Source organism: Narcine bancroftii, chromosome 14, assembly GCF_036971445.1.
Source record: "Narcine bancroftii isolate sNarBan1 chromosome 14, sNarBan1.hap1, whole genome shotgun sequence".
In the NCBI taxonomy this organism is placed as follows: Eukaryota; Metazoa; Chordata; class Chondrichthyes; order Torpediniformes; family Narcinidae; genus Narcine; species Narcine bancroftii.
The window spans coordinates 47,961,444-47,989,345 of record NC_091482.1 but is presented as its reverse complement, the minus strand read 5'-3'; the positions used below and the strand labels follow the sequence as shown (position 1 = coordinate 47,989,345).

Below are 27,902 nucleotides of genomic sequence, written 5' to 3'. Positions count from 1 at the left end.
TGCCGCCCAGGAGGATTGTGAGGATGGAAATTGTACAGATTCCTATAGCAACACATTGATTTAGGGAGAATGTGAAAGGAGATCCAGTTCAAAATCAGAACATCTAGTTAAGCAAAGGAGTGTCTGCTTTGAATAAAAGGAGACACACAGGAAGGTTAAGCCACATCAGTGGCAATGGAAATGAGTCGTGGTTTCATGTCAAAAGCACTTTGCCTGATAAGTTCTGACAGGGTCCTTGACTTGAAATTTTAACTGTTTCTCTTACCACAGATGCCGCCTGACCTGCTGAGTATTTCCAACATTTTCTGCTTTAACTTCAGAGATTTATTTTTGAATTTCGGGGAATATTATGAATGACTGGGGATTAATTGATCCTGTCTTCATTGCCATGAGGAGTTCTTTAGCTATCCCAGTTTAAGGAACTGGCAGAGAACATAGAACCAGCTGTGGATGTAGGTGGAATAGATGTGACAAAGGTACGAGAAAGAGACAAAAGAAAAAATCGGTTACATGGAAACTAGATTGAAATAATGAGCCTCTTCAAAGAAAGTCCTCACTGTAGTGATTGGGTTCATGGGATTCCTTGGTTTTCAGGCTTATTATTTTCTCTGTTTTTTTTAAATATAACTAATACTAATCAGTTTCCTCATTAGCACCAGGTCCTTGCTTATCCAGTATTTTGGGAAGTTGTTTAGTCTTCTATGAAGACGGTCAAAATCTTATTTATTCTGCTTCCTGAATCCCCAGAATATATTTTCTCTGTAAAGGAATCATTTCCCTTCGCTAGACTTTTCCATTTTACATTTCTATAGATTTTAGTTTTTTTTTGTTTCTTGTCAGTTTACTTCTGTATTTCAATTTTCCTTTTCTTAATCAATTTCTTGGTCATCATCTGCTAAATTTTAAAATGCTTATATCCTTGGGCTCATTACTTTCTCTTGTTGCAAATTTGCATATCTTTTTCTCAGATTTGATGCTGTCTTCTGTCTTTGCATGTTATGGTTTTGTGCTTAAACAAATGACTATTGCATAGATAAGGTAGAGGTAGTAAGTTGTTCCTATTGGTGGGGGAATTCTAGAACTAGAGGACATAGCATCACGACTCAGGGTAGTAGATTTAGGACAGTGTTGAGAGGAACTGCTTTTCCCAGAGGGTGATGAATCTGTGAAATTTGCTGCCAATAGAAGCAGTGGAGGCAACCTCAGTAAATACATTCAAGACAATTAAGGCATATGGGGGAAAAGGCAGGTAGGTGGAGATGAGCCTATAATCAGATCAGCCATGATCACATTGAATGGCAGAGCAGGCTCGAAGGGCCAGATGGCCTCCTGTTCCTATTTTCTTATGTTCAAATAATGTTATTTGTTTTAACATTGCTCATTGCTTGTCCCGTGTAATGGTCTTTAATAGTTTCCTACTCTACCACAACTAGCTTGGCCCTTATTTTATGTTCAGAGTTTTGTTTTTACATTAAAGACCATGATTTCAGTTTGAACTGCATTAACTTCAAACATAATGTCAAATTCTGAAACAAAACAGAAAACCCTGGAAACACTCGACTGGTCAGGTAACAAGCATTTGTGGAACGATAAGCAGGTAATATTTTGGTACCATGGGCCTTATTCAAAACTGGGAATGAGAGGAGTATGTTTGTTGGAGAGAAGGTGGGGAAGGGTGTGTAAAACAAAGGGAATATCTGAAATGGCTTTTTAGGGGCAAGCTACAGGGCATTAAGCTTTGTTCCTGAAATGTGTCCAAAATGATGGTGTGGAACATTTCTAACCGGCCAAACAATATGAATAGAATATGAAAAATTGAGGCAACGTGATAACAGGCGGAAGTGATGAACTTTGATACAAATAGAACCATAGAATATTCCAGCACAAAAACAGGGCCTTCTGTCTGTGCTGAACCATTTTGCTGCCTAGTCCCACTGACCTGCTCCCTGTCCATAGCCCTCCATATCCCTCACATCCATGTACCTATCAGATTCTTAAGTGTTAAAATTGAGCCCACATTCACCACTTCAGCTGGTAGCTTGTTCCACATTCCCACCATTCCCTGTGCGAAGAAGTTTCTGCCTAATTCTCCCTCAATGTTTCTCCTTTCCCCCTTAACCTATGTCCTCTGGTTTGTATTTCACCTTCCTCAGTGGAAAAAGCCTACCTATATTTACTCTGTCTATCCCCTTCATAATTTTAAATATGTCTATCAAATCTCCCCTCATTCTTCTGCGCAAAAGGAAGAACTAGTGAGCTACCGAAAATTGTATATTTCAATGTAGGGTGCTGCGTGCAGGCTGCAGTGTGCCCACGTGGAAGATGTGTGTTGTTGCTCAAGCATTCAATGGGTCTTGTTATAATACTGCAGGAGGTCACAGGTGGAGAGATCAGAGGGGGACGGTGAATCAAATTAGGTAGTCGGAAGCTCATGGTCACTGCACACAAGTGCTTTTCATAGTAATCGTCTCACCTGTGTTTCATTTCTCCAGTGAAGAGGAGATCACATTGTGAGCATCAAATCTAGGACACTAGATTGGAAAAAGTGCAAGAGAATCGCTGCGTCGTCTGAAAGGACTGTTGGCGTCCTTGGAAGGTGTAAAAGGAGGAAGTGGAAGGACAGGTATTTCATCTCCTTGGGTACCATGGGAAAGCCCTCTAAGGCAGGGACTGGTTGGTGGGAAGGGAAGGCATGGGGCCTAGTAAGGGGACCAATCCTTGCAAAATGCTAGGGCAGTGGTTTTCCACACCCCCCCCCCCCCCCCCGCCTTCACATGTCACCTTAAAGTAATCCCTCACTATCCACAAAGCATCAATGGCTTAGGATACCAGAGGTGCAGAGAGAAAAAATTGGGAACCACTGTGGTAGGGGAATAAGTGTCTGGTGGCAGAATCTTCTTAGAGCTGGGCAACACTGCTGAATTTGAAGGGTGAGGTTGGGTGGAAATAAGGACCAGGGGAACTCTGTGCTTCCTCTCTCCTACAGGAGGGAGCGAGTGGGCAAATGTATGTAAAATAGATGAGATGTAAGAGTCTATCATATATGGTTATTCTTTCCTGATGGTCCTTAACAACAGGATTAGAAATGATTCTTTTCCAATTGCATAGTACTAGATCTAAAATAGTCTGCCCTTTATTTGGATCTTTCACAGACATCTAAAAGTCTATTTTCCAGAAATTTATTAGTATTAAATTGATTTACCTAATTACATGTACATTAAAATCCCCATGATAACCTTGTTTCACCCCTTGAGGACACTTCTATTTTCTTTATGCTGTGACCTACATTGTAACTACTAACTAGAAGCTAGCAAGGTGCTTCCTGCTGCTGTATAGTTCCATGCAAAAAGATATCTGCCCAGGAGCCAAACATGATAAACATTGCATTGATGAAGAGTTTCTCTCCAAAACATTGACCCCCCCCCCCCCCCCACACAGAAGCTGTGTGACCTTCCAACAATTTATTTATTTTTTTGCTCCAGAGTCCAGCACTTTGCAGTCTTTTGCATCTCTATGCTCAGCACTGTGGCTTTGTCTGTGAGCACCAAAGCAGCCTTCAGTCCACCATGTACAGTACCGATTTATCAGTATAAAATTTATCATTTTCCAGCACTTGTTTCATATGTAAACGCAGATAGGCATGCATTCAGGAGGTGACAAATTTAAGGGCTTGGTGGTGGGGGGGGCGGGAGAAAGGGAGGTTGAAGAAGTTACAGAGGGGAATTGCAGTTTTATTTAAAAGAAACAGCGACTGATGGTGGCTTTGAAAGAGATACAGAAGACCCAACCAAAAATATACCGTGCTATACATGCATCACATAAACTTGCTTCCTGTCTCTCCTGGAATGCAAAAATGCTCCACTTTGTACAAGGCCCAAATCAGGTATGCAATAGAATGCTTTCCACATGCTTAGATGAGTGAAACTCCCAACAATGTTCAAGAAGCTTGTGACTATCTACAAATGCGCAACATTTACATTAATAACACTTCCCAGGCCCATGACCTCTGCCTCCAAGAGGGGCAAGGACATCAGATGCATGTAAACATCATCACTTACAGGTTCTGCTCTAAGTTGCACACAGTATTGATTTTTGAAATGTATGCCATTCCTTCATCATCTTCTTAATGATATAAGGCTCAAGGCACTGCTTTTGCAAGCAGTACTCACATGCAGGATTATGAAATTTAACAAAAAAGTCTGTCAGGGAATGGGTAAATGATGCACGACAGTCCATAGTTTCAGAAGAAATTGGTTGAAAGAACAGGTTGTAGTCCTGGTCAGTAAGATGGACATAAGGGGCGAGAGAAACTGAAGCAAGGCATGTGATGGGGGCTAGGGAAAAGGTAAGGAAATTCTGTTTGAGAAAAAGAAGCATTTCTTTACTACTGTCTTAATGCCAAAACTATTTGTGACATTGTATATGCTGCGGGTATTATTTGAAGGAGGAAAAAGAGATGTGAATTTTGATGGCAATGCAGAAGCTATCTAGAGCAGTGGTTCTCAACCTTTTTCTTTCCATTCACATACCACTTTAAGTCTTCCTTATGTCATAGGTGCTCTTTGTTTAGCAAGGGATTGCTTAAGGTGGGATGTGGGTGGAAAGAAATAGTTGAATCGTCCCTAATTGACGTGTTATGTGCATGGTTTCAGAACTCCAAAGGAAATGGGCCAATGGCAATTTTTCTCAAGCAAAATATTTCAGTAACAATTGATTCTAGAGCAGTTCTTCTCAACCTTCCCGCTCACATACCATCTTAAGCAATCCCTTATTAATCACAGAGCACCGATGGTATAGGGATTACTTAAAGTGGGTTGTGAGTGGAAAGAAAAAAGGTTGAGAACCACTGAATTAGATATTTGTCACCAATTATGTTCCATAATTTTGGTTAAATGTCTGCAGATTTCATTTTAACGATTGGTTTCCGATGGAAAACTTGCATACATTTTTTCCTTCAAGTTATATTACCAATGTAAATTCAAAATCCTTTCAGGTGTTTTTGTAATAGGAGTATTACATCTTGAAGCATATCATTGCTTTGATACCATTTGAAACCAGTCTGTGTGCAGTAACATTATGCCCCATTGCCCTGATATAGTAAAATGTCCTTTGGAACAATGTGTCGCTATTGTAACCTGCTCTGGGCAAAGCTGCAAAAAGTTGTGTCAATTATACACTTGATTTTGTCCACAAGTGGTAATGTGCAGCAGTGGGTGGGGCTTGCTGAATGACATCACATTGACTGACAGCTAGTCTGTGCCTACTAAACAATAAGTATTAAACTTGGGGGAGGGCGATATCTGCCTCCAGTTAGGCGTGCAAATAATGCAAAAATCAAGAATTTGAGGTACCATATATGCTGTGGATTTTTTTTTAATTGGTTGATTTGCATGAGATATGAAGGCTTGAAGATGAATTTCTGGTGTTTGAAAGCCATAAGAAAGTCTGGTCTGAATTAATACCACTTTGCAACCTTCACTAAACTTATTTTTTTCTAATTCTTTGGGTATTGCTATTGCTTTGTGACTTAATGGGTACAAGATCTATTTGAATAGATTTCTTCAATGTTAAAATAATTATGCCTGCAGTAAATTGTATGTGTATACTTTGTGATATTTCGTAGGTGAGTGAAATGCTGATGTCAGCTCCATCAACCAGACTAAAATTTCTTCTGCTTCTCCTCCTCCCAGCCGCCACCTATCCCAGCAGCTGCCACATTCAGTAGCAATTTCTGCTACCTTCAGTAGGATTCCGCCATTATCTTCCCCTTCCTTCTGCTCTCAGCATCCAATGTTTTCTCCAGCTCTTTTCCTGGTCAGCTCCTGATCAACCATTCCCTCGCCCCAAGCATCACAGAAGATGTAACATCTGCTTGCTTGTCATTAACCTTTCCACAATTTCAGAAGTAGCAATTCATTTCTTTCCACTAAATGCACTCCATATTTACAATGTTGTCTCCTCTTCAAATCAAAGGATGATTTATTTGCAGAACACCCCCGTTTGATCCTGAAAAACTGAGCTTCCAGTCGTCTGCCATTTTAAATCTCCTGCTCAAACCTCTCTGAACTTACTTTGGACATTGTTGGACAACGTCGGAGGCCAAAGACAAAAAACAGTACCTCATCTTCTATCTGAACACATTGCAGCCCTTGGGACTTGATGCTGAATTTAATAAGTTTGCGTTATCATTCTTTCTTTCTCATTCTCGCTTTTCCTTCAGTTTCTGATTGTTTAATTTTATCTTCCATTCCCAAAGGCAAGTAAAAGTAATTGTTCATTTGGCAACAACCTCTCACAAACATTCCCTCCATTCTCTCTACCCCTACCCCTCTCAGTAACTTAAAACACATTTGTGTTCTCACTTTTCCAGTTCTAATGAAAGGTCATTGTCTGTTTCTCTCTCTGTAAGTGACTTGCATGTTTCCTACAATTGCATATTTCAAATTTCTTGCATTTGCAGTTTTCTTATTTCCAAAGATTTACTGTTTTGTGATGACTTGTGACATGCATTTTTATTGGTACATTTTCCATTTAAAATTAGTATGTCGATTGTAGCTTGCATTCTATTCTCTTGAGTGCAAATGGCAACTAAGGCAAGTTCATTTTATTTGGACAGGGGTTGGTGATTTGCAAGCACTGAAGGAAGGAGACTAAAACCACAGTGGCCCCGACTGTTCCATTTCAAAACTCTTATTACTCTTCACTTAAATAGGAAAAAATTTTTTAAAAGGGATCAGTCTTTTGAATTTTAAATTTAGACATGGAATAAGACACCCCAGTATTTTCTATAAAAGGTCATTTTGTGTCTATGTAATCTTTTAATTGGATGAGGAAAGAACAAAATTCATATTTGTAAATAGCTGCAGTAAATTTGAAAAGTCAAGTTTTAATTATTATTTAAAAAGGCAAGTGATTGAGGTTTGCTGCTATACAGAAGAAGGTCTTGGGAGAGTTTGTGCATAAACTACAAAACATTGGTTTGCAGGTGCAGCAGGTAATCAAGAAGGCAAATGGAATGTTGGCCTTCATTGCTGGAGGGATTGAGAATCTATGGAATTTGCTGCCCATTGAAGCAGCGCAGGCTACCTCAGTAAAATATATTTAAGACCATGTTGGATCGCTTTTTACAAAGTCAGGATATTAAGGGATATGGGGAAAAGCCAGGTAGGAGGAGGTGAGCCTATCATCAGATCAGCTCATTGAATGGCACAGCAAGTTTGATGGGCCAGATGGCCAACTCCTGCTTCTATTTCTTATGTTCTAATTGTAAACTTGATTTTTATGTTCCTGTGAGTGAGCAGTTTTGTCTGACCTCAGTCTGAATGATAGCATCAGAGGTTAGGAAGACCTTCACATTTGCTATTCTTGGATTCAGACTAAATCTGTCAGCTTGACCAAACTGGGTAAATGTTACTGGTACTCAGCCATCTAAAGACTTAAATCTCTGTGTTGTTTATAATTTAATGGTGATTAAAAAAATATTTTTAATGTTGTTGCCTTGATACAAGAAGCATTTCCACTTCTAAAAGTGGAAAAGTAGCTTGAAACTGAAGTACAGTCAACAAGAACGTGAATCAACTCCCTAACACCCCACCCTACTACTACATGCTGCATGACTGCCTCTCTGTGAATGAATGCACCTCCTATTTTCAGTGAATCTTGCTTGTATTTTGAATATTGGACTATCTCCTGCAGAGCATGTTTACCTTATTCACAAGCACAGAAGGCAAGTATTCTCAAGGATGTTCATTTTTGTTGAAGCAGACATGAGGGATACTACGATCTATTTTTACTCTTCCTTGTACTCGGTTCACATGTGAGCTGAATACACATGACATTGACATTGTAGTGCTATCGAAGCCGTGTGTTTTATTCAGCTAGACTTCAGATCACAGCAGTAATAAATAAGTGTTTTGTATAACATGACTATTGATCGTTTCCATTGAAAATTCAGTAACCGTCAGAATTGTAGCTCGCAGGTTCCTTGGCTGATTTCTATACACAAATCTCCAAATTGAAGTAACAGATCCAAGTGCACCAAACTAACGACTAAAACAGCTGAGTACTTGTGTATTCAATGATCTAAGGAATGCAGCTGAGTGAAGAATATGTTGGGAATTTATGGGACAGAAATTTGTGAACGAGATCAAATTTAAACCAAACATAGCTTGTTTTATTGATATAAATGAAAAATCAGATATTTCTTTATCCAAAGAATAACTGAACTGCAAGGAACTGCATTGGGTGTGATTGTTGGGAAAAAATGACTCGCAGCCTCATAAATATAAAGAGAGAACAATTGAGAAAATGGGCCTTTAATGTAATATTTTTAAAGTTTCTAATTAAATTTTTTTTTTAACATTGGTAGATGGCCCTTCCAACCCACGAAACCCATGCTGCCCAATTACTCTCAAATAATTTACCAAATTCGTACATCTTGGAGGGTTGGAGGAAACAGAAAGAGCGTACAAACTCCTTCCAGCCAACAACAGGCTCAAGCCCAGGTTACTGGCTCTGTAATAACGTTGATCCCAGTTTGAATTCTGTAAACATTCCACGGGGAGATGTTTAGCTTTAATTTGAAGCTTTTAGTCAAAATAACGTAATTGTCATCTTCTGCCTTTGACTCTTTTGTTAGATTATGAGAATGGCTGCAAGATGATGATGTTCAGACATCTCCATGGATCTCCAGTAAACACGGCTTGCGTGCCACAAATGAATTAGTGGTTTTAATCTCAAACTGGTTCTCCCTTTATTTGTTAAATAGTGACACTGAAGTTGAATTTGCTTCTAAACTACTCGATGTTGAAATTCCCCTCCTGCTTATCAGGTCAGCTTTTTTTTTAATTCATACATGAAAATAACAACTTGACAATGGTGTATGTGCCTAGATGTTGCAAGTAAAGTAATGACAAATTTTAATGGTGACATTTTTTATTAATGTGTAAATCAGCTAACGTGATGTGACTAGGAAAATATACCCAGTAATACCCAAAAAAAAATCAAAATAATGGATAATTATCACTGATTTTGTTAACATTAGTTCAATCTCAATCTTGGATTTACACGTTTAATTCCAATTTAAACTTAACAGCTCATGTAATTGTTAATGCTTGTGAATACAATATGCAATATTACTAAACCTTTCTGAAACAGAAAACAAACAATTCAAATATGGCCTTTTCTATATTCAATTTTTTTTTACACTTTTCATATCCAAATGGACTATAATGCACCTTTAATATTTTCCACCTTTCTCCCTTGATCTTCATCTTTTCAAAGGTGTGCTAATAGGTGATGATTAACAGAAGAAGGGAAGAGCTTGATGTGTAAGCGAGAATCTGTTTCAGAGCTGCAGGAACATAAGAAGGGGGAATCATTCTGATAGGATTACTCTTCTAAGAGCCAGCATGAACTGATGGGTTGAATGGCCTTGGGTGGGGAGGGAAGTTTTGTAATTTAAGTTCCATGCCCTTGCAGTGCCTGTGGTTCAGCAAAAAAAAAACTTGGGTTGCAAGGTACAGAAAATTAACTGGAATTGTACAACATGCCACAAGGTTTTTGGCTCCAGGAATCTTTCATCCATGGATTACTTTCTGTATATATGAACTTTACAAATTTCTTTCCTAAAGGACATGTTTTTATGATAACTTGCGGGGGGGGGGGGTTTCATCTCACTTTTTTTAATTCTAAATTTAGTTCCATTCCCCAACTGCTATATATTCTCTAGACCAGCTATTCTCCACCTTTTATTTTTGGCCATGGTCCCCGAAGGATCACGCTCAAAGTTTATGGGCCTCCTTCCCTATGAAGTAGTCAAGTTTTGTTTCCTTCTATACTTCTCTCTTACATTAAAAATACTTTATTTATATTACAAGGGATGAAAAGAATTTTAAATTTAAAAAAAAATGTAAACATACAGCATGGTAAAACAGGCCCTTTTGGTCCACGAGCCTGTGATACCCAATTAACCTATAACCCTCCCCTCCCAGTATGTTTTGAATGGTGAGAGGAAACCAGAGCACCTGGAAGAAACCCATGCAGACACGGGGAGACTGTACAAACTCCTCACAGCACAGGATTCAAACTCAGTCCCGATCACTGGCGCTGTAAAAGTGTTATGCTAACTGTGTCGCCCCATGACTTTTACTAAATGTGCAATGACTCCTAGAGAGCCCCCATTGAGAATGGCTGCGTCTAGACAAATACACCTCAATTCTAGTCTAGTAAGTTGACCACTGTGTTACATTGAGCTAAATGAGAAAGTCTGTTGGGTCGAGTGCAATACACAAAGCAGCACATTTTATTGTTCTCCAGCACATTGGTGTAGTGCATTTTGTTACCTTGCTGGTTTGCTTATATGTCTTATTTCCACTGTTTTTTTAAAATAACAGCAAACAGGAAATTATTAAGAGATTATAATTTGAAGTTCCAAAGCTTTGGAGGTTGAATATAGGCTGTTCTTGCAATGAAACTGGAAAGTTACCCAAGTGCTTTGCACTTGTTGTTGAAGGCTTAATTAAATAACTTGTGTGCAGCTGTTGCATGTCTGATAATTTTATTGTCAGACAAGTCAGTCAGCATTACTGAAAAGAGGAACAGATATGTATTTTTTACACAGCCACTGCATTCCATGAACTTATTGTCATTTTCCTGAAATGCACGCTGTGTAAAAAGGTCTGATTGGGAATGAGGGTGCCATTCCCATTCCAGTATTTTACCTCCTAGATCCCTAATAAATTTCCCAGAATGCATGCCGTCTAAAGTTAACTGCAGCCGTTCAGTGAACAATGGGCACATATTGATGACACGCGTTGCAAGTCCTGCCTCTTTAATTACTGCACTTCTGGTATGCTATCTAAACTCATGAAAGAAAACGGAGATTTCAAGTTTTGGTTGGTTGTGTGTGAACGACCAATGCCAAGATGTCAGAGATTTATCACGCAAATTCTATCTAAAAAAACACTGGTTAACTTTAAAGGCATAGGCGTATCTGGGGAGGGGGGCGGGTGGGGGGGTGTCACTGTCCTTGCCTCGCCTGTCCAATATCAGACTCCCAAGCCCAACAAAGAATCTCCATCTGACAAAAGAACTTCAAGGTAAGGCGACAATGTGAAGTTCTTTAATGACACTGTCACATTTTGCTTTCTGATGGAAATCAAGCCAGTGTCTGTGTAAATAGTCCCTTTCAGGTGGCCTGAACACCCCAGTGTAAAGCCACATAATCTCCCCCCTTGCAGCTAAAGACATACTTACCTGAATGTCGCAGGTGTCGACGCCAACCCTCCTCCGGGAGGGGTCATCGGCAGAGTGCCAGGCTCCACTGACACACCAGAATGTGCAGCTGCTTTAAGCGGCTGCCTGGGGGTGGGCTGATGACTCCATCAGCCAGCGACCCAACTCCCTGCTGCCTGAGAGCCCTCCGCCCCACTCCCTGACACCCTCCCCCCACCCCTCTGGGGAGGGGAGGTTGGCAGGGGCCTGAAGGGCCAGTTAATGAAGTAGACGAAGGCAGTGTAGTCAAGCAGTAATCATGGCTTTTATTAGCAGAAACTAATGGTGCAATAATAAAAGACAATGGGTGCACACACAGTTATACCCACGGGGAGTGTCTTAAGTGGTAGAGATAATACACGTCCAACGTCAGTAAAGTAGGGCTGGGCACAGTGGGAGACTGACAGCTCAACGTAGATTCACCACAGGACCTTTGGAGTAGGGGCGGCTGGTGGGGGCCATTGAGGCAGAGACGGTCAGTGAGCAACATAGGGGCAAGAGCGGCCATCGGGGGTGGCCGGTGCGGACTGTTACAGCCCGGCTGGCAGCTCCTGCAGAAGGGTTGCTCTTTGCGGCTCAAATCGTGGCATAGCAATGGTGGTCTTCCCTTCCCATAATCCTCCACACAGCTGGGGGATTATGGGTAGGGAACACAGCCATTGCTATGCCGCATATTTATGACGGATGGCGCTGCGGCATCAGTTTCCCCATCTCCATCAGATCCAGAGCCACCACTAGGCACCTCTGGATATGAATAGGCCCTTTCAGGTGGACCAGGCAATGCTTCAAGTTGCAGCCTTTTAGGACTGCCACCTGAAAGGTGAGTCTGCAAGTTAAGATCTGCTTCTACCGCCGCCCTCAAGGTGGAGGGTCCACCTGAAAGGGGCTAATGATTGGTAAATGCTCCCCCCCCCCTCAAAGTTTATCAACTTCATTTCATTGTAAAGCTAATTCTGGCCATGAATAGATCAACAAGCACTAGATAAAAACAAAGCTGTGTGGCAGGGAACCTCTGTGATTGTGAAGCACATTTATTTGTAAATATAATTGTCAGCTTTGTCTATTTTATAAAATAAAATGTTTCTTTAGTTTGGTAAGAATGCTGTTAATGGCAGTCTGCCAACTGTTTCAAAAAGGCAATGCCTGGGATCTCGTTCATTCCAACGTTGGATCAGTGAGGCTGAGGCGATTAGGCGTCAGGAGTTAAATGGTGGGGCGGGGGGGGACATGATAGACAGGGCTCAGTAGGAATCCTATCTAGCTCCTTCTGTCCCCTGTTCCTCTACTTCTCTCCCTCACCCAAGGGTGCTGGGTGACTGGGATTAAATCCATGTGGGGTGTTCCACACTCCCTCCTGGAATTAAACCCTATCCAAGATAGAGGGTTCCTTTTAAATCAGCAGGTTCTGTTCAGCGATGTCATAGTTTCATTATGGAGTACCGCCCATAAAACATACATCAATATTAATCATATATACACTACATTGTGTTTGCTTCCCTACCACCCCCTCCCCTCTAAAAATCCCCCAAAGGGAAAAAAAGTAATGGAAAGATTAGAATAGATATCGCAAAAAAAAAGTGAGGATTGCCCCAGAAATATTCTTCACAGCACAATATCATACATATATTTCTTAAGAATATATATTTAAAAAAGTCTCTAAATTAACATTTGGCTTCTAAATACCGTCACCCCTTGTTTAAAGGTCATTGATCTGAAATGTTAATGTGTTTTTCTCTCGCCACAGATTTCAGCATTTATTGTTTTTTTCTTTATTTCATCTCTCTTGTATCTGGAATTTTTTTTGTTGCTTTTTGATTGGCTTCTATTTGATATCGTGCTGAGTTATCAGATAGTTAATTAACTGTCTCGTTCTCCCTTTCTATTTTCTCCCTTCCTATGAAAGCAAAACTAACTGCGTGTCGCATCCTATCTTGTTTCTTGGTTAGCTTGCCATTAGTCTCTTCATTAACCTTTCAGCCATATGACTCTGTCACCCTTGAAGAAAGTGGCAAAGGTTTAAAGATCAAGAACTCAGTTTCAATGCAATTTTGTGTGAGTCTAGTTGTTCAGAACTCCATTGTTCTGAACTATGTGGCTAGAAAGCCTCGGCATTTGGTTCCCAATCTGAAGGGGCGGGTCTGTATTGTCTAATAGCAACAATTAACTCACTTCTGCAATAGCATGGGGAATACTGTTTCTATAAAATTAGGAGAAATGTATTGGATATGTTCTATCAATATAATTATACGTTGAATAAATATTTAAAAAAGCAAGACACCAGAAAATGTGAAGCAAGTAAAATACTGATAGAACATTCATGTTAAAATATCCTGAGGTTCCACATTGATCTGAGGGATGTGCTTTTTGAAGTCATGCACCCATAAAAGGTTTGTACAGGTCACTAAATATAAATTGTAAATGCACCTCCAGTTTTCTGCTTGTGGACAACATTGAGTTAGTTATTTTCTCCCCATTTTGCAATTGGCTTTTGAGCCAGAGTTGATGTGCAAGATCAGTGCTGCTGCCCTGACGTCAGATACGTCCTGATGAAGTCAGTAATGTGCATTCTCCCCTCCCACCAAATCCATCTGTGACCTCTTGCCTATGGGCCTGAGCTGTTTCCCCCAAAGCTTTATTCAGGCACCTGTCTTCCTTTCACTCATAACTTAACAAAGGGTTCGGGCCTTGCATCTTTGCCCCAAAGAACACTGCATGACTTGCTGAGTTTCTCCAGCTCTTTTGTGTATTAACTGCAATCACAGTGTCTGCAGGCTTTTAATGCCTTCCCCACCACCCCTTTCTCTCCCCCTTATCCCTCCATCCACAGTGCCACCCTACATAGTAGCTCTTGCAGCCATTAGTACAGAATGTACTTTAATGTATTCCTCCAGGATATAATTAAGGTCTTGGAAAAAGCGAGGGAAAACAGACTGAAACTTGCTTTGTTTTTAAAAAAAACTTTCCACTTTCGGTTTGCAGTGAAGTCACAGGGGAGCAGAGAGTTTTTCACTTCATCCTAGCTTGTGGCCACGACTTAACATTCTCGATCTTTTTTTTGTTGCAGGTCTGTTGGAGAAACATGGCTCAAGAAACTAATCAGACTCCAGTGCCTATGCTGTGCACGACTGGCTGCGGGTTTTATGGGAACCCACGGACAAACGGCATGTGTTCTGTTTGCTACAAAGATTTTCTTCAATGGCAAAACAATAATGGCAGAATCAGTCCTGGTAAATACCACCTTACTTTCTGTTTTAAAAAAAAATTTGAAGCAGTCTGCTCTAATGCACTTTTTGGTTGCTTTTGAAAATAATTTTCATGGCAGAAGTCTCAAAAGCATTCCCCTTTTACAGAATCCTGCATCCTCTTACCTATTGGTATGTGGCATTTAACTGCAGTGATATCCCTGCCACCAATATGTTTTCCTTTAATTAACTCTCAAGATGACTCCCACTGTGTTTTTATCTGATTATGTCCTCTGCTTAGTAAATATTTAATTTTGTATGTTATCATTCAGGTTTTTTGAAATAACGGATTTCAATTGGTATGTTAAGTTTTGATTTATTAACTTGATGCTACCTAATTTAGTACAGGCTGTACATTCTATATAGTTCCATCAGTCCTTTGCCAACAAAAGCAACAACCCTCGTCTCTGTACCAATGAAATTTTACATTTTGTTTAGACATGCAGCATGGTAGCAGACCATTTCGTCCCACGAGCGTGTGACACCCAATTGCACCCACAACCCCCAGTACGTTTTGAACGGTGGGTATAAACTGGAGCCCCTGGAGGAACCCTTGGAGACACAAGGAAAGCATACAAAGTCCTTGGACAGCACGGGATTCGAACCCCAGTCCTGATCGCTGATCCTGTAACTGCACCGCTAACCATGCCGCCATGATTTATTTATATTGAACTAATACTTAGAAAATAATTTTAGGTCCCCATACGATAGTTGCACGTTGAATAGATTGGTTTGTTAACACTGTCTGACGACAGAAGATAATTGAATAGCTGTTAAGTGAAGATGAATATCTAATAGAAGAACTGTTAAGACGCATGGAATTCCTCTTCCCTTATTATGAAAAAAGAGAATGAAAGCGGGGTGCTTTTTTTTAACCTCCTCAGCTTTTAAGTCTCCTGAACTTGGATCAGAGATGCTTTCAGTGTAGGTACTTTATTTTCCTGTTTATCTGAAGGTGCTTTTGGATGCTTTACATCACACATGTCAAACTCTGGCCCGCAAGATCATAATTATATTTGGCCCGCAAGATCATATTAAATATATATTAGAGTTGGCCCGCTGGCCGCTGCACCAGTATAGCGCATGCACACTGAAGGTGAAAATGAAGATGCCGGAGGTGTGGAGGGATCTCATAGTCCTGAATCCCGGGGATCGGAGCGCCGCACTCAGCCCGCCCGGCTCCCGGACACACAGACGCGGCTGGAGTTGGGGACCATCCTCGCTGGGTCTTCGCTTCAGCGGCGACGCCGGACCGAACGTCTCATTGGCGATGCCTTCCCCCTCGCTTCGTGCGCGGCGGACCCTGCCTCCCGCTCCTTTTGTTGGAGACGAGCCCGGCGCCACGAGATCGCAGTTTAATCCCTCTCCAACCATGGGAGGGGGGTGGGAGCAACGCGCTCTTCTCAGCCAATTCCTTTACCACCCCGGACGCCGGCGTTTCAACGGGGGGTTCGGGTGCCTTCGTCAGGCGACCGACCTGTTGGTCCAAGACAAGGGGAGAGCGTACAAACTCCACACAGACAGCACCTGAACTCGGGTGAACGTGGAGCTGCGACCCCACATTCCACATCAGGACTGTGTGTAAGATTGGGAGCAGTGAGACGGAAGCTTATTTTGTTCCTGTGATTTAAGCCTTTCTTGGGGTGGGGTGGGGGGTCCTTCTCTGACCACTTGCCTAACAAATAACCTAATCAGATGTGGAGTTACCACAATACAATCCACTCACGTCCCTGTGCCATTGGTGCTCTGTGATTAGTAAGGGATTGCTTAAGGTGGTCTGTGGGTGGAAAGAAAAAGTTTGAAGACCACTGCTTTAATCATCCCTCATTGACTCATCATGTGCACGGTTTCAGAGCTCCAAAGGAAATGGGCCAATGACAATGAAAGAGTTTATCCAAAACTATTATTAAACATTTCTTTTAATAAGAAAAAGTTTAACATTACATATGTTGAAAGAAGAGAAAACATGCAGATGTTGTTGAAAATTTTCAATAAATATTTAGTTCGGCCCTCGACTTAGTCCAAGTTTTTAATTTTGGCCCTCCGTGAATTTGAGTTTGACACCCCTGCTTTACATGATCCGAAAAGGGAGTTATCTTGTGACGTTGCTACCGTACTTTCAGAACTTCAGCCTAGGTTCTTCCATGTGCAGTTACTCCAGTGCCCCAATATTCCAGATTGCCTAATGTCATTTTCCAGAAGATCTTGGTGCCACCAGCATTTTTCAGCCAGTTGGTTATATGCGTATAATTGGCATTTCGATCCTCTCTGTTGATCTTTCTGTGGTCTTTTCCATGTCTGGAAAGATCAGAGTTATGGTGGTGAAGCAACTGTCTCTAACAGCAATTTGTCACCCAGCCAGCTGATGGGAGATTTTGACCTGACAATTATTTTGGTCCACCCACTTTTTAATCTATTTGAAAATATGAAAACTACTGATATGTTGTGAAATTGTACTTAGATATTGCAATCTTGGTAGCATTCAGGAAAATAGTTGCTTGTGCAGGAGATTACACCACCCAATGAAATAAGCCACTTCATTTCTAAAGGAATTTGCCGACTGAAGTTCTTGATTTGAGCAATATTACCCAAGTGCTGTTGTTAGTGGGGTAATACCATGGTAGTTGCTATTTTAGATTCTTGGCCTTTGTGAAAATGTATAAGGAATACGTGGCAGAAGTAGTGGGGGATCATTTATGATTGTAGCACCTTCAAAAAAAAAATGCAGAAGATTTGGATAATATCATTTGTGACGCATTCATTTTCATCTTTCAATTTGGGTAAAACTTTTTATCACAAAGGACGGAGGGACTGGATAGATTTTGCACTATTGGATATGGATGCATGCAATTTATCCAAGTCTTCAGTTATTTATTACAGTTAATTGGCAGGGTTCCATTGAGAATGCTATTGTTTCTCCTTTGGAGGTCAGATTCCGCATCTATCTTTCTGTTCTCTTCACTCACAGCCATTTGAATTTTCCCTCGTTTTAAGTCAGCCAACATCTTGTTGGATGGTCTGAGGCCCGTTCTGTCCCCAGAGCACTAAAATGTGCATATATAAATTAAGAGTGGAAGTAGGTCACTCAGCACCTTGAACCTCAATGGCCTTTTATAGTCTCTTACTTCGAATTACCTTCCACTCCTTTGCCTATCGGGAAACTATCTACCTCTGCCATAAAAATATTCAAAAATTACTTTGTTCCAAAGATCATGCCCTTCAAGAAGAAAAATAAAAGGAGGAGTCACGTGATGGAGTAGTGGCTGGTCGGATGGAACTAGCCCTCTCCAGAGAAAAGAAAAAAAAGTGTGGAAAAAAAACAAGAGCTCAATAAACATAAAATAGAGGAAGAGAAAGTTACAGAGAAGAGACAGAAGATGGCACCCTAAAGAGAAAAAGTAAGAATAACAGTGAAAAGGGAAGAAGGAAAATCACTGGAGAACAAAGAAGAAAGCCTTACCTGCTGCACGTTGGAGCAGAGAGCCACCGTGGAGAGGAGCGGCCGATCTCCGGTGTTGGTGAGTCCCCAGAGGAGCGGTGTCTGGAGGACTTCAAAAATGGCTCTCAGAGCCAAGAAGAGATGTGCAACTGTGCATGCGCAGTGCGCAAGTAAAAGAAAAGGTTAACGCCGACAGGAGGGGGACTCAGCTGGGAAGCGGCCAGCTAAGAGACGCCCAGTATTGGGGCGTTCGGCTGGGGGAAGTAAACAAGAAAGAAGAAAAGAAGAGTGGTTAGAAAAAGAATGAAGGGCTGGAAAAGGGGTAGCGGCAACGGGACAACTGACAGGGGGACAACCTGTGCCAGGAGGCCCAGCAGCGGGTCGACCTGCAGCGGGAGGCCCAACAACGGGTCGACCTGCAGCGGGAGGCCCAACAACGGGTCGACCTGCAGCGGGAGGCCCAACAACGGGTCGACCTGCAGCGGGAGGCCCAACAACGGGTCGACCTGCAGCGGGAGGCCCAACAACGGGTCGACCTGCAGCGGGAGGCCCAACAACGGGTCGACCTGCGGCGGGAGGCCCAACAACGGGTCGACCTGCGGCGGGAGGCCCAACAACGGGTCGACCTGCGGCGGGAGGCCCAACAACAGGAGACAGAAGCAGCTCACCAGAGAAGGATGACGATACATAGATACAGAGAAGAGAAGAAGACGACACAGACACAGAAGAAGAGGAGGAAGAAGACCAAGAATTTCAAAGGAAAGAAGAAGGTAAAATAGAAGGACAAAGTTTAGGTAAAGCCTTTTTCAAAGAACAAATGAGGTCATTAAAAGAATGGCCATCATTAGAATTTGGTTCAATCAAAAGAAAAATGAAAAGAGCTGAAGACAGAATGCAAAGCTTAGAGTTGGTCATGACTGAAATAGGGAAAAGAGTAGAAAATGTGGAGGAACGAGCAGCTGCTGTAGAAATGGAGATGAACGATTTAAGAGGAAAGTTGGAAGAGAGCGAAAAAAAATTAGAGACACAAGATTTATTGTCACAAAAAATTGACATATTGGAAAACTACAGTCGGCGAAACAACATAAAAATAGTTGGCCTGAAAGAAGGCAAAGAAGGGTCAGATATTAAAGAATTTATAAAAGGATGGATCCCAAAGGTGCTGGGAACAATGGATTCACATGAAGAATAGAAATCGAAAGGGCGCATAGAGACCTAGTACCAAAACCGCCACCACATCAAAAACCGAGATCCATATTGGTAAAATTTTTCAGAGATATGACAAGAGAGAACATACTGGAGCAGGCAAGAATGAAGGTTAGAGAAGACAATAAGCCGTTGGAATATAAGGGACAAAAAATATTTTTTTTTACCTGGACATAAGCTTTGAGCTTTTAAAGAAGAGGAAGGAATTCAACACGGCAAAAACAATCTTATGGAAGAAAGGGTATAACTTTATATTAAGACATCCAGCAGTACTCAAATAATTCATTCCTGGGGAATGGAATAGACTGTTCTCGGACCCAAAGAAAGCCCAAGAATTTGCAGAACATTTGCAGGACAGGAGGAGGAGTGACAAGAAGGAAGACTGGCAAGAAAATATACAAAAATATGTAAAAAATATAGTAGAGATATGTATATATAAAGATTTAAAGATGGATAAGTGAAGGGGAAGAAGGAAAAAAAGAGCGAGAGCTTTGTTATAAGTATAGGAAAATAGTGTTCTCTGAGGGGGCTGGGGGTGGGAGAATAATGGTCACTGCGAAATCGGTTGATGCTTGCGAGTAAGTTCACAAACCGGATGGAAAGGGGAGTTGTGGTTGCCGTCAAGGGACAGGAGGCAATCCAAGGAGGGGAGGTTCATTTGGGGTTATTGCTTGTGGGGATTGTTGGGGTATTTCATGTCTTAAATGCATTGTCATATATTGAGATTAAAAAGGAAAACTTTAAAAAAACAGTCATGGAAAAAGGGATGGAGGTGGTGAAGTGGTGGAAAAGAAGTGAAAATAAAGATATAAGATGGCTACGTTGGACCATATGACTATAAACATTAATGGAATATGTAGCCAAGTTTAAGTGTATCCCATTGGGAAAAAAAAACACATATAATTTAAAAGACAAAGTTACAATGTTTGAAAAAACCTGGGAACCATATATGGAACATAACAGAAAGAGCAGGCCTCGGACCACCACCACCTAAAATGATAAGATAAACACGATCAGATTTAATGTGAATAAGTAGATGATATGTCTTTTTTGTTTGTATTCCTTTTGTATAAAGATATTGTTTTATTGTATTTTATATGTCCAATATTTACTGTTTTTGGAGGGGGGGGTGGGAAGGGAGGGATGGGGAAAAAAAAGAGAAAATTCACTGAATATTTAAAGAGATGCATCTGTAAATATATTGGTTGATATGGTTCATAGTGCGATAAATAAAGAATTACAAAAAAAAAGAAAAATAAAGTTTCCTTTTTCCTTGTATGAAATGGGTGAGCCTTATTTTTAAATAGTGACCTCTTGTTTTAGATTCTCCTAGGACAGGAAACATCCTCTCCTCATCCACCATTCAAGACCTGCCAGGGTTTTTTTTATATTTCAAGCAAATCACCTAAACCCCTTTAAGTTTTTGTCATTTTCCCAGTGATAAGCAACAGACTTGAACTTTCCTGCATTTTTTTTTTCTCTTCACCAGTATTGAAGTAATTTAAAATTTAACTGTGGAGCACGTGGGGAAAGTGAGACTGGGTATTCAGACTTTTTTTTCTCTATATAATTTGAGCTGCACACACCTCAAAGAAAGTCTCATTACTTATCATGTGGGCAGTACCAAAGCTGTGCTAATTAAGTATTCAAAATAATTAATTTCATGTTGGTCATTGTAAATAATGTGTGTATTGGCACACAGCTCCTGGCTAAATGGTATGCCATGTGCAGAACATGTGTCAAGTTTGTCTCCAATGTCATTTAGTCTGTGGCTATAACTGTTTGTAATTGTGTGCTTAATAACAACTCAAGTTGGCAGGTGAGGTAAACCAAATAAAAGACTTTACAGAACACAACCAAACATGATAAACAGGGTAGGGAGAGGGAGCCCACAGTGTGGCGTCTGCTCCCTGCTAGTTCTCGATTCAACTAACGCACCCTCGTGGTGCTTGCGGATGCGCAGTGTCCTGTTGTGAGTATGGTGGCTGCAGTGTGATTGAATGAGGTGTAGAGCAGCCAATGGCAGTGGCTGTCTACAGTAACAATGGACAGATTTAATCAACTGGTTTTTCCTAAGCAAAAAAAAAATTACATTTGGGGCATCAACATAATGAATCTGTGGAAGTGTTTAGAGGATTCTGCTTTAACATGGAAATGAAAGCAAAGTATCTTACAGTAGGTGTAAAGTAACGAAAATGAACAAATTCATCCAAAATTGTGGCATCCTTTTAGCCAGAACATTATAATTGTCTTACATTTTTATTGGTGAAGGTCTGTGTCAAGTTGAAATACCTTAGAAACACTTCTCATTTACAGAGGAATACTATGATTCCAAGGATAAATTTGGAAGACCAACATCTTGATAATAGTGCACATCTCTTTTCTAGCTTTTAATTCATGTTAATTTATTTCATCTCTTTCTTTCTTTGGCTTGGCTTCGCGGACGAAGATTTAGGGAGGGGGTAAAAAGTCCACGTCAGCTGCAGGCTCGTTTGTGGCTGACAAGTCCGATGCGGGACAGGCAGACACGGTTGCAGCGGTTGCAGGGGAAAATTGGTTGGTTGGGGTTGGGTGTTGGGTTTTTCCTCCTTTGCCTTTTGTCAGTGCATATTAACATTGCTAACCCTTTTTTCTATAAAGTTCAATAACTTCCAAATTTTGAATGGCAATCTATTATCATTTAAAGAAAATGAATTCACAAAAAACTATATTGGCTGTGGATTCATCCAGTTTCATGGTTTCTGGATGCTACTAAATTATGACATAGGACTGGCTAACTAGCAGGAAGCAGCAATTGGGAGAACAGAGATAATTCACAGGTTGCCAACTGTTGGGATAAACAGGGGTCAGTGCTGGTAGCATTGCTGTATGTAATGAACATGAATGATTTGGGGAAGTCGGTGGATGTACCATAGCCAAATTTATGGATTATACAGAAGAGGATTAAATAAGCAAACTACAGATGGATATTGATAGGTTGTGAGAGAGTAAAACAAATGATAAATGGAGGGATAATGTACGGTGAATATGTAGTTTAAATTTGAAGGATGATGACTATTTAAATCGATAGTCCACAGATATTTGCCGCACAAAGCAATTAAGGGCAACTTGAATATGAAACAAAAAGGAAGCATAGTTCTGCACCAAATAATTGAGGGGGTGGGAGAAAGGTGGAGAGAAGATCCAAATAGAATGCTGGCTTGGTGACTAATTATTTACAACATTTTCTGGTTTATTTCAGCTTTTACGCATTTGCAATATTTTTCCAATAGCCAGACCTTGTTTTGTGTGATGTTCATTGAGAGAGAAATGATTGTTAGCAGTAAGTTAGGGAGAATTTTCCTCATAGAAAATAATGGAAACACTCCACTAGCCAGCATGTGTGGCAAGGGAAAGATAGTTAATGTTTCAGGTCAAAGACCCTTCATCAGAATTTCCGTGAATAGTGCCCAACAGCTTGATTTTAATAGCCTATCTGATGAAATACGCTGGAGCATCTGCCTCAGGTCTCTGTTTAAGTGTTAAAGGGTCATACACCTTCTTACTTGGAGGCGCTAAATGACACTGAAATAATTTGATCAAGTTAATCGTGATTATTGAGAGTAGAAGCGATAAATGCCAAATTAACCACTTTCACATTTATTCCATGTATAATTTATTTATGTGTTCTTTTATAGCATCTGCCAACTTGAGCAGTTTAACAGATGTGTATCCTGTTCAATGCACAGAAGGAAATCCCCCAGAATTACCATCAACATTCTCCTCCTCTACATCTGGCCATTCTAGGTAGGTAACTTAACTCATGAGCAGTATATGTGTAATTTTTTTAGATACTGTTTTGGACAAGAAAAAATCAAATATATGTAAAAGCACATAAATTATGCAGTAAATTTGCATCATGCAAGTGAACAAATTTATGAAATGGATTTATTCCAAATGTTAGTCAAGGAATCAGCATGTCATAAAGTGAGGCGTGTTCATTTCACATCTTATGTTCCTGAGCAGAACAAGCATCTGTAGTTTTGAGAATAGCGGAGAATTCCAAAAATATTGCCACCTTTACGTGATTAAATGTCTCCTCATTTTAGTTGTAAATTAACTAACTTCTGACAGGGTAATTAATCTTCACTGCATTCAATGTCATCTTTTTAAAAAAAAAATTAATGAAATATCATTAGTTTACTTAATCTCTCCTCAAATGGCAAAAACTAGTTTAGTGAATCTTCACTCTGATAATATATGGGTTTTCTTTAAGCTAAATAAATCAAAACTGCACGATATTTCTAGGTGTGCTCTAATTAAGACATCCTACTTACGATAAGATTTGTTCTCCTCTCCTCAGTAGTGATGTTCATCTTGCAATTCTTGTGTTACTACTCCGTGTCTACTGTTATTAAAGTGGCTTTGGTCATTTTTATTAAAGTTAAGGATATTATTAAAAATGAATATTGGCGCAGTATACTTTTGCCATTGTGAAAAATGGGTGAAGATGATTAAACTAGCACCATTCTGCGAAGGGTGATGGAATGCGAAATATGTAGATTAGAGCTTGAAAATAGACAGCACTAAGTGGACCCTTTATCAGAAACCTCAAGGATGAAGGAATCTGGTTCGGACTAGCACAGTGACCTAGGGTCACCATTGTGCTTGCTTAATAAAGACATGAATATTAACTTAGATGCCCCTAAGGATGGGACTGCCTAATTAACATAACATGTGATGTATAATGAGGGAGGGACTGTGTGGTATCTGCAGGCATGGAAGGGAAAAGGAGAAGGTTGTAAGGTATTGAAATTCCGATTGGAAGAGACTAAATGAAGGTGTGGTGATGTTGAGCGCGGGAGTGTACAAAAGAGTGATGATTCTGGACCTCCGTGTGCCTTGGGACTAAGAGACACCCGGCTCTGCAGACCTGAAATAAAGCTGACCTGTTCTCCAAGACTTTGTCTCCAGAGAAGTGATTGTGAACACTTTATATTTCACACCATGATCAGGGTTAAGGTTTTAAAAGTCACCTACTACATTTACAGTTTAGTCATTGGAAAGTGTTCATGACTTCTTAGGAAGGGAAGTTTATCTGAAATTCATATTGAAATTTATCTCTACCTTGCCAACAGCCAAAGTCTATTAAAGGGGTTGTCTGAAGCTGTGTGGCATATTGTGGTAAACTCAAATTGTATTTCATGTTGATTGAAACTTGAGATACAGATAACTTGCTCAGCAAAAACTGTATGGTGTGTTTGTTAGAAGTATTGGACAAGCAGGAGTGAGCCATATTGTCCTGCGAGTTCACATTTGACAACATTATTGTTGATAATTCTGTCTCAACTCCACTTATCCCTACCCTTCACTGTCAAGCAGTCAAAGAATCAAGAAAGCACTTTCAGGGTAGGTGGTGTACACAGGTACACTCACAACATCTGGATGAGTTTATGAATTGCCAAGGCAGAGGAAACGTTGGACCAAATGCTGGAAATGGGATTTTGTAGAATGGTAATTGATAGTAAGAATGTGCATGAGTTGATGTTCCTGTATCTATGCTCTATGGCTCCATAAATTTATAAGAGCCTCAGCCAAATGGTTCCTGTTGACATTTTTAATTATTGAAAACTTGTTAACTGGGAACATGGGGGTTAAAAAAAAAATTGAAGACCAAGTAGTGGGGATCTTGAACTCTTTGCTTGAAAGGATGGTGAAACCATAAACGTTCCACACATTTGAAAAAATTGTAGCTAGATGAGTGTTTTCAGAACTGTATTTACAATGAGTTAAGTGCTGAGATTAGTCCTTAGTTTTTGTTGACTGATGTGCCCGTGACAAGAAAAGCAAATGTTAACTTGAGTTGAAAGCAAATCAGTGCAATTCCCATGCTGTTTTTAAATACTGGAGGTAACGAGTAAATATCAGGGAGCGTTGTACAGCTTGGAGACGGGCCCTTCAGCCCAACATAGCTTACCGCCCATTAAGCTAGCCCCTTTGCCAACATGACCCATTCTCCCCCAAAACCTTTCCATGGCCCTGTCCAAACTTTTTTTAATGTTGTAATCGTTCCTGCCCCTTCAGCCTCCATGCTGATAAGCAGAACTCTCCCCTCAGAATTGAAGGCAAGAGATAGAAACAGATGCAATTTGTATCTGGAATGCTGGTTCAATGACATTCACACAAATCCAATTTTACATGATGTTTTAAGTGCTCATCTACATATTTTATAAATGTTTTTAAACATTGGTGAATGTACCTGCCTCCATCACTACCTCAGGCAGTCTGTTTTTAATAGGTCAAAGCGATTTGTGTTTCTTTTGCTACAAAATCTTTAGTATGAACCAGAGGGTTATGTCAAATTACCTTGAGTTATAAAACCTGAGATGTTACCTCTTAAATTTTTGGTTGTCAGATAGTTGGTACTTGGTTACTAATCCAGGAAAATGGAATGATAAAGTTTAATTCTACCATGGTAAATTGTGAACAAGAATGGAAAAATAACTGAAAAACAAAATCACCCAACTAATGTTCTTCAGGGAAGATGACTTAGCCAGTCGAATCTATATGTGACACATGCCCCACCAGGGTTATTATACATAAAGTGGTGATGACATTGAATCCAATGCTGGAGACTGCCAGCCTGTCTACCGAGCAACAGGAGAGTGATCTGCTGATATAACACAGCACTGTATAGGTGGTTGAAGATACTCCTGACACTTTCTGGCTAGGTCTTGAGAGGTCAAGGTTAAACTGCATGCATTGAGCAGAGGTTTGGGAGTTATTTTCAAGAAGACTACCAACAATTGGGGGGTGACTAAAAAGAATGTTCGTGACAATAGTCCAGTGTCCTCCTCCAGGAAAGAGCAAATGGGCAGCATTTGAAGTGTAGGATAAGGTTGGGTTGCAGGAAGTGGGGAAGAGAGCTCAGATGTTGAAAGGGAAAGGGGTGTAGATGGACACTAAGAGGAAGCGGGGGGGAGTCAAGAGTAGAGTGGGAATTTGGAAGGAGAGACAGAGGCAGGAAGGCTAAAGGCAGAAAGACAAATGTAGACGAGATCAGAATTAATCCATCCCCATTTTCCTTAATTCTACTCTTACCAACTATGCTTTCAGGTACTTAAATATCTTTACATCTGTTTTTTAAACTTTTCTTAATGTTCCTCTCCTCATTTCCTCATTGTGTGAATTGGTCTTAAATGTTGTTTCATAATGTTGTTGGTACATTTTCTAATTTTAAACATGTTTTACAAATGGAAGCAAGTTCCGAACAGATGATACCTAGCCTCGCCTGAACGTCGTCACTTTTCAACATTCTGATCTCTGCCCTTGTGTAACAAGATCTAGTCTCGATAAAGGGTCCCAACCTGAAATGTTGACTGTCCATTGATGCTGAATTAACTGCTAAGTTCCTCCAGCAGGCTCACTGTTTGCTCAGATCTAAACGACATTCAGGTGTAGCTTGACATTACTTTGTGCGTGGGGTCATCCCAATGCATCAGGATCAGTCACAACCTATCCTGGATTGGAGATGTATTGTTTCACCATCACAGACTGAAAATGTGGAACTGATCAGCCTTGTACAATAACCTTCTCCACACACCCGAAGAATCTCAAGTAGGTGATTTGTCAAAATACCAAACCTAATGAAATAAAAGATTCTAATGGTTGCTTCACTTTTATTCACTCATGTGATATAAGGAAATGGCTGCACACAGTAGAAATTATACATAATAGATCCTAAAAGTGGTGGTGAAGAGATGTCCTACAGAGCTAGCCATACCTACAGCATACCTGACCCAACATTGAGCAATCCCTGGCTATAATGTGTCCATTAAAAGCAAAACATGTCTTATCTGTGCCATTAACGTCGTGGTGAAAGAGGTATCTAATTACCTTGAGTTGTCCAAAACCTGACAATCCATTTGGCTATCACCAGGGCTCCTACAATGCAAGGTTACCACCAGCTTGAGAGTAAACGTTGACTTTGCTTGTAAAGCCCAGAGCAAGCAAACATGAATTAGTGGCTTTGAATTTAAGGTAATGCTGTACAGAACTTCCAAAGGTTCGAATATTAGACAGAAGAATGTTAAAAATGCCTAATTCAGCCAAAATGCAAAAGTTGAATCAGTTCAGAACGTTCTTTTTGAGGAAGAACTGGGCAGAGGGCAGTACTCAAGTCAAATCGTTTATTGTCATCTGATTGGACAAGTGCAACCCAACGACAGAGCTTTTTCCAGTCCTCGGGGCAAAAAAAGAAGCAGACACACAACCAGACATAACACACACCTGAATAATTCATATGCAGGACAAGTATTCATATATATACATATTACTAAATAAATATTGTTTCATCTCGGATGGTTAGTGCGAGCAGTTCCTTTGGTCGTTCAGCATTCTCACTGCCCGTGGGAAGAACCTGTTCCTCAACCTGGAGGTGCTGGCTCTGATCCTCCTGTATCTCTTCCCCAACAGGAGCAGCTGAAAGATGCTGTATGAAGGGTGGAAGGGGTCCTCAATCATTTTGCATGCTCTCTTCAGACAACGATCTCGATGGATCACTACTTCAATGGATTTGGGGAGGGGGAACTCCAGTGATCCTCTCTGCCACTCTTTTGGTCCTGTGCATTGACCTCTGATCCATTTCAATGCAGCAACTGTACCACACTGGTGCAGCCAGCCAGGACGCTCTCGATAACGGCGGCCGGTGGCCTTGCCCGCTTCAGTCTTCTCAGGAAGTGCAGTCGCTGTTGCGCCGTCCT

General features: G+C 40.7%; 1 protein-coding gene across 6 annotated transcripts in view; it reads left to right on the top strand.

Moving 5' to 3' along the window:
• The window catches only part of zfand6 (zinc finger, AN1-type domain 6), a 44,345-nt gene that overhangs the window by 4,865 nt on the left and 11,578 nt on the right, over window positions 1-27,902 (top strand). For 2 of the 6 annotated variants that reach the window (XM_069911295.1, XM_069911294.1), the window contains exons 2-3: window positions 14,339-14,501; window positions 22,839-22,947. In XM_069911295.1, the coding sequence (XP_069767396.1) occupies window positions 14,354-14,501; window positions 22,839-22,947 (257 nt within the window). In that variant the 5' untranslated portion in view covers window positions 14,339-14,353. Of the gene's footprint in view, window positions 1-2,492; window positions 2,624-5,251; window positions 5,348-8,767; window positions 8,831-14,338; window positions 14,502-22,838; window positions 22,948-27,902 lie in introns of those variants that run through there. The other 4 variants (XM_069911292.1, XM_069911291.1, XM_069911293.1 and 1 more) reach the window with 4 other exon arrangements.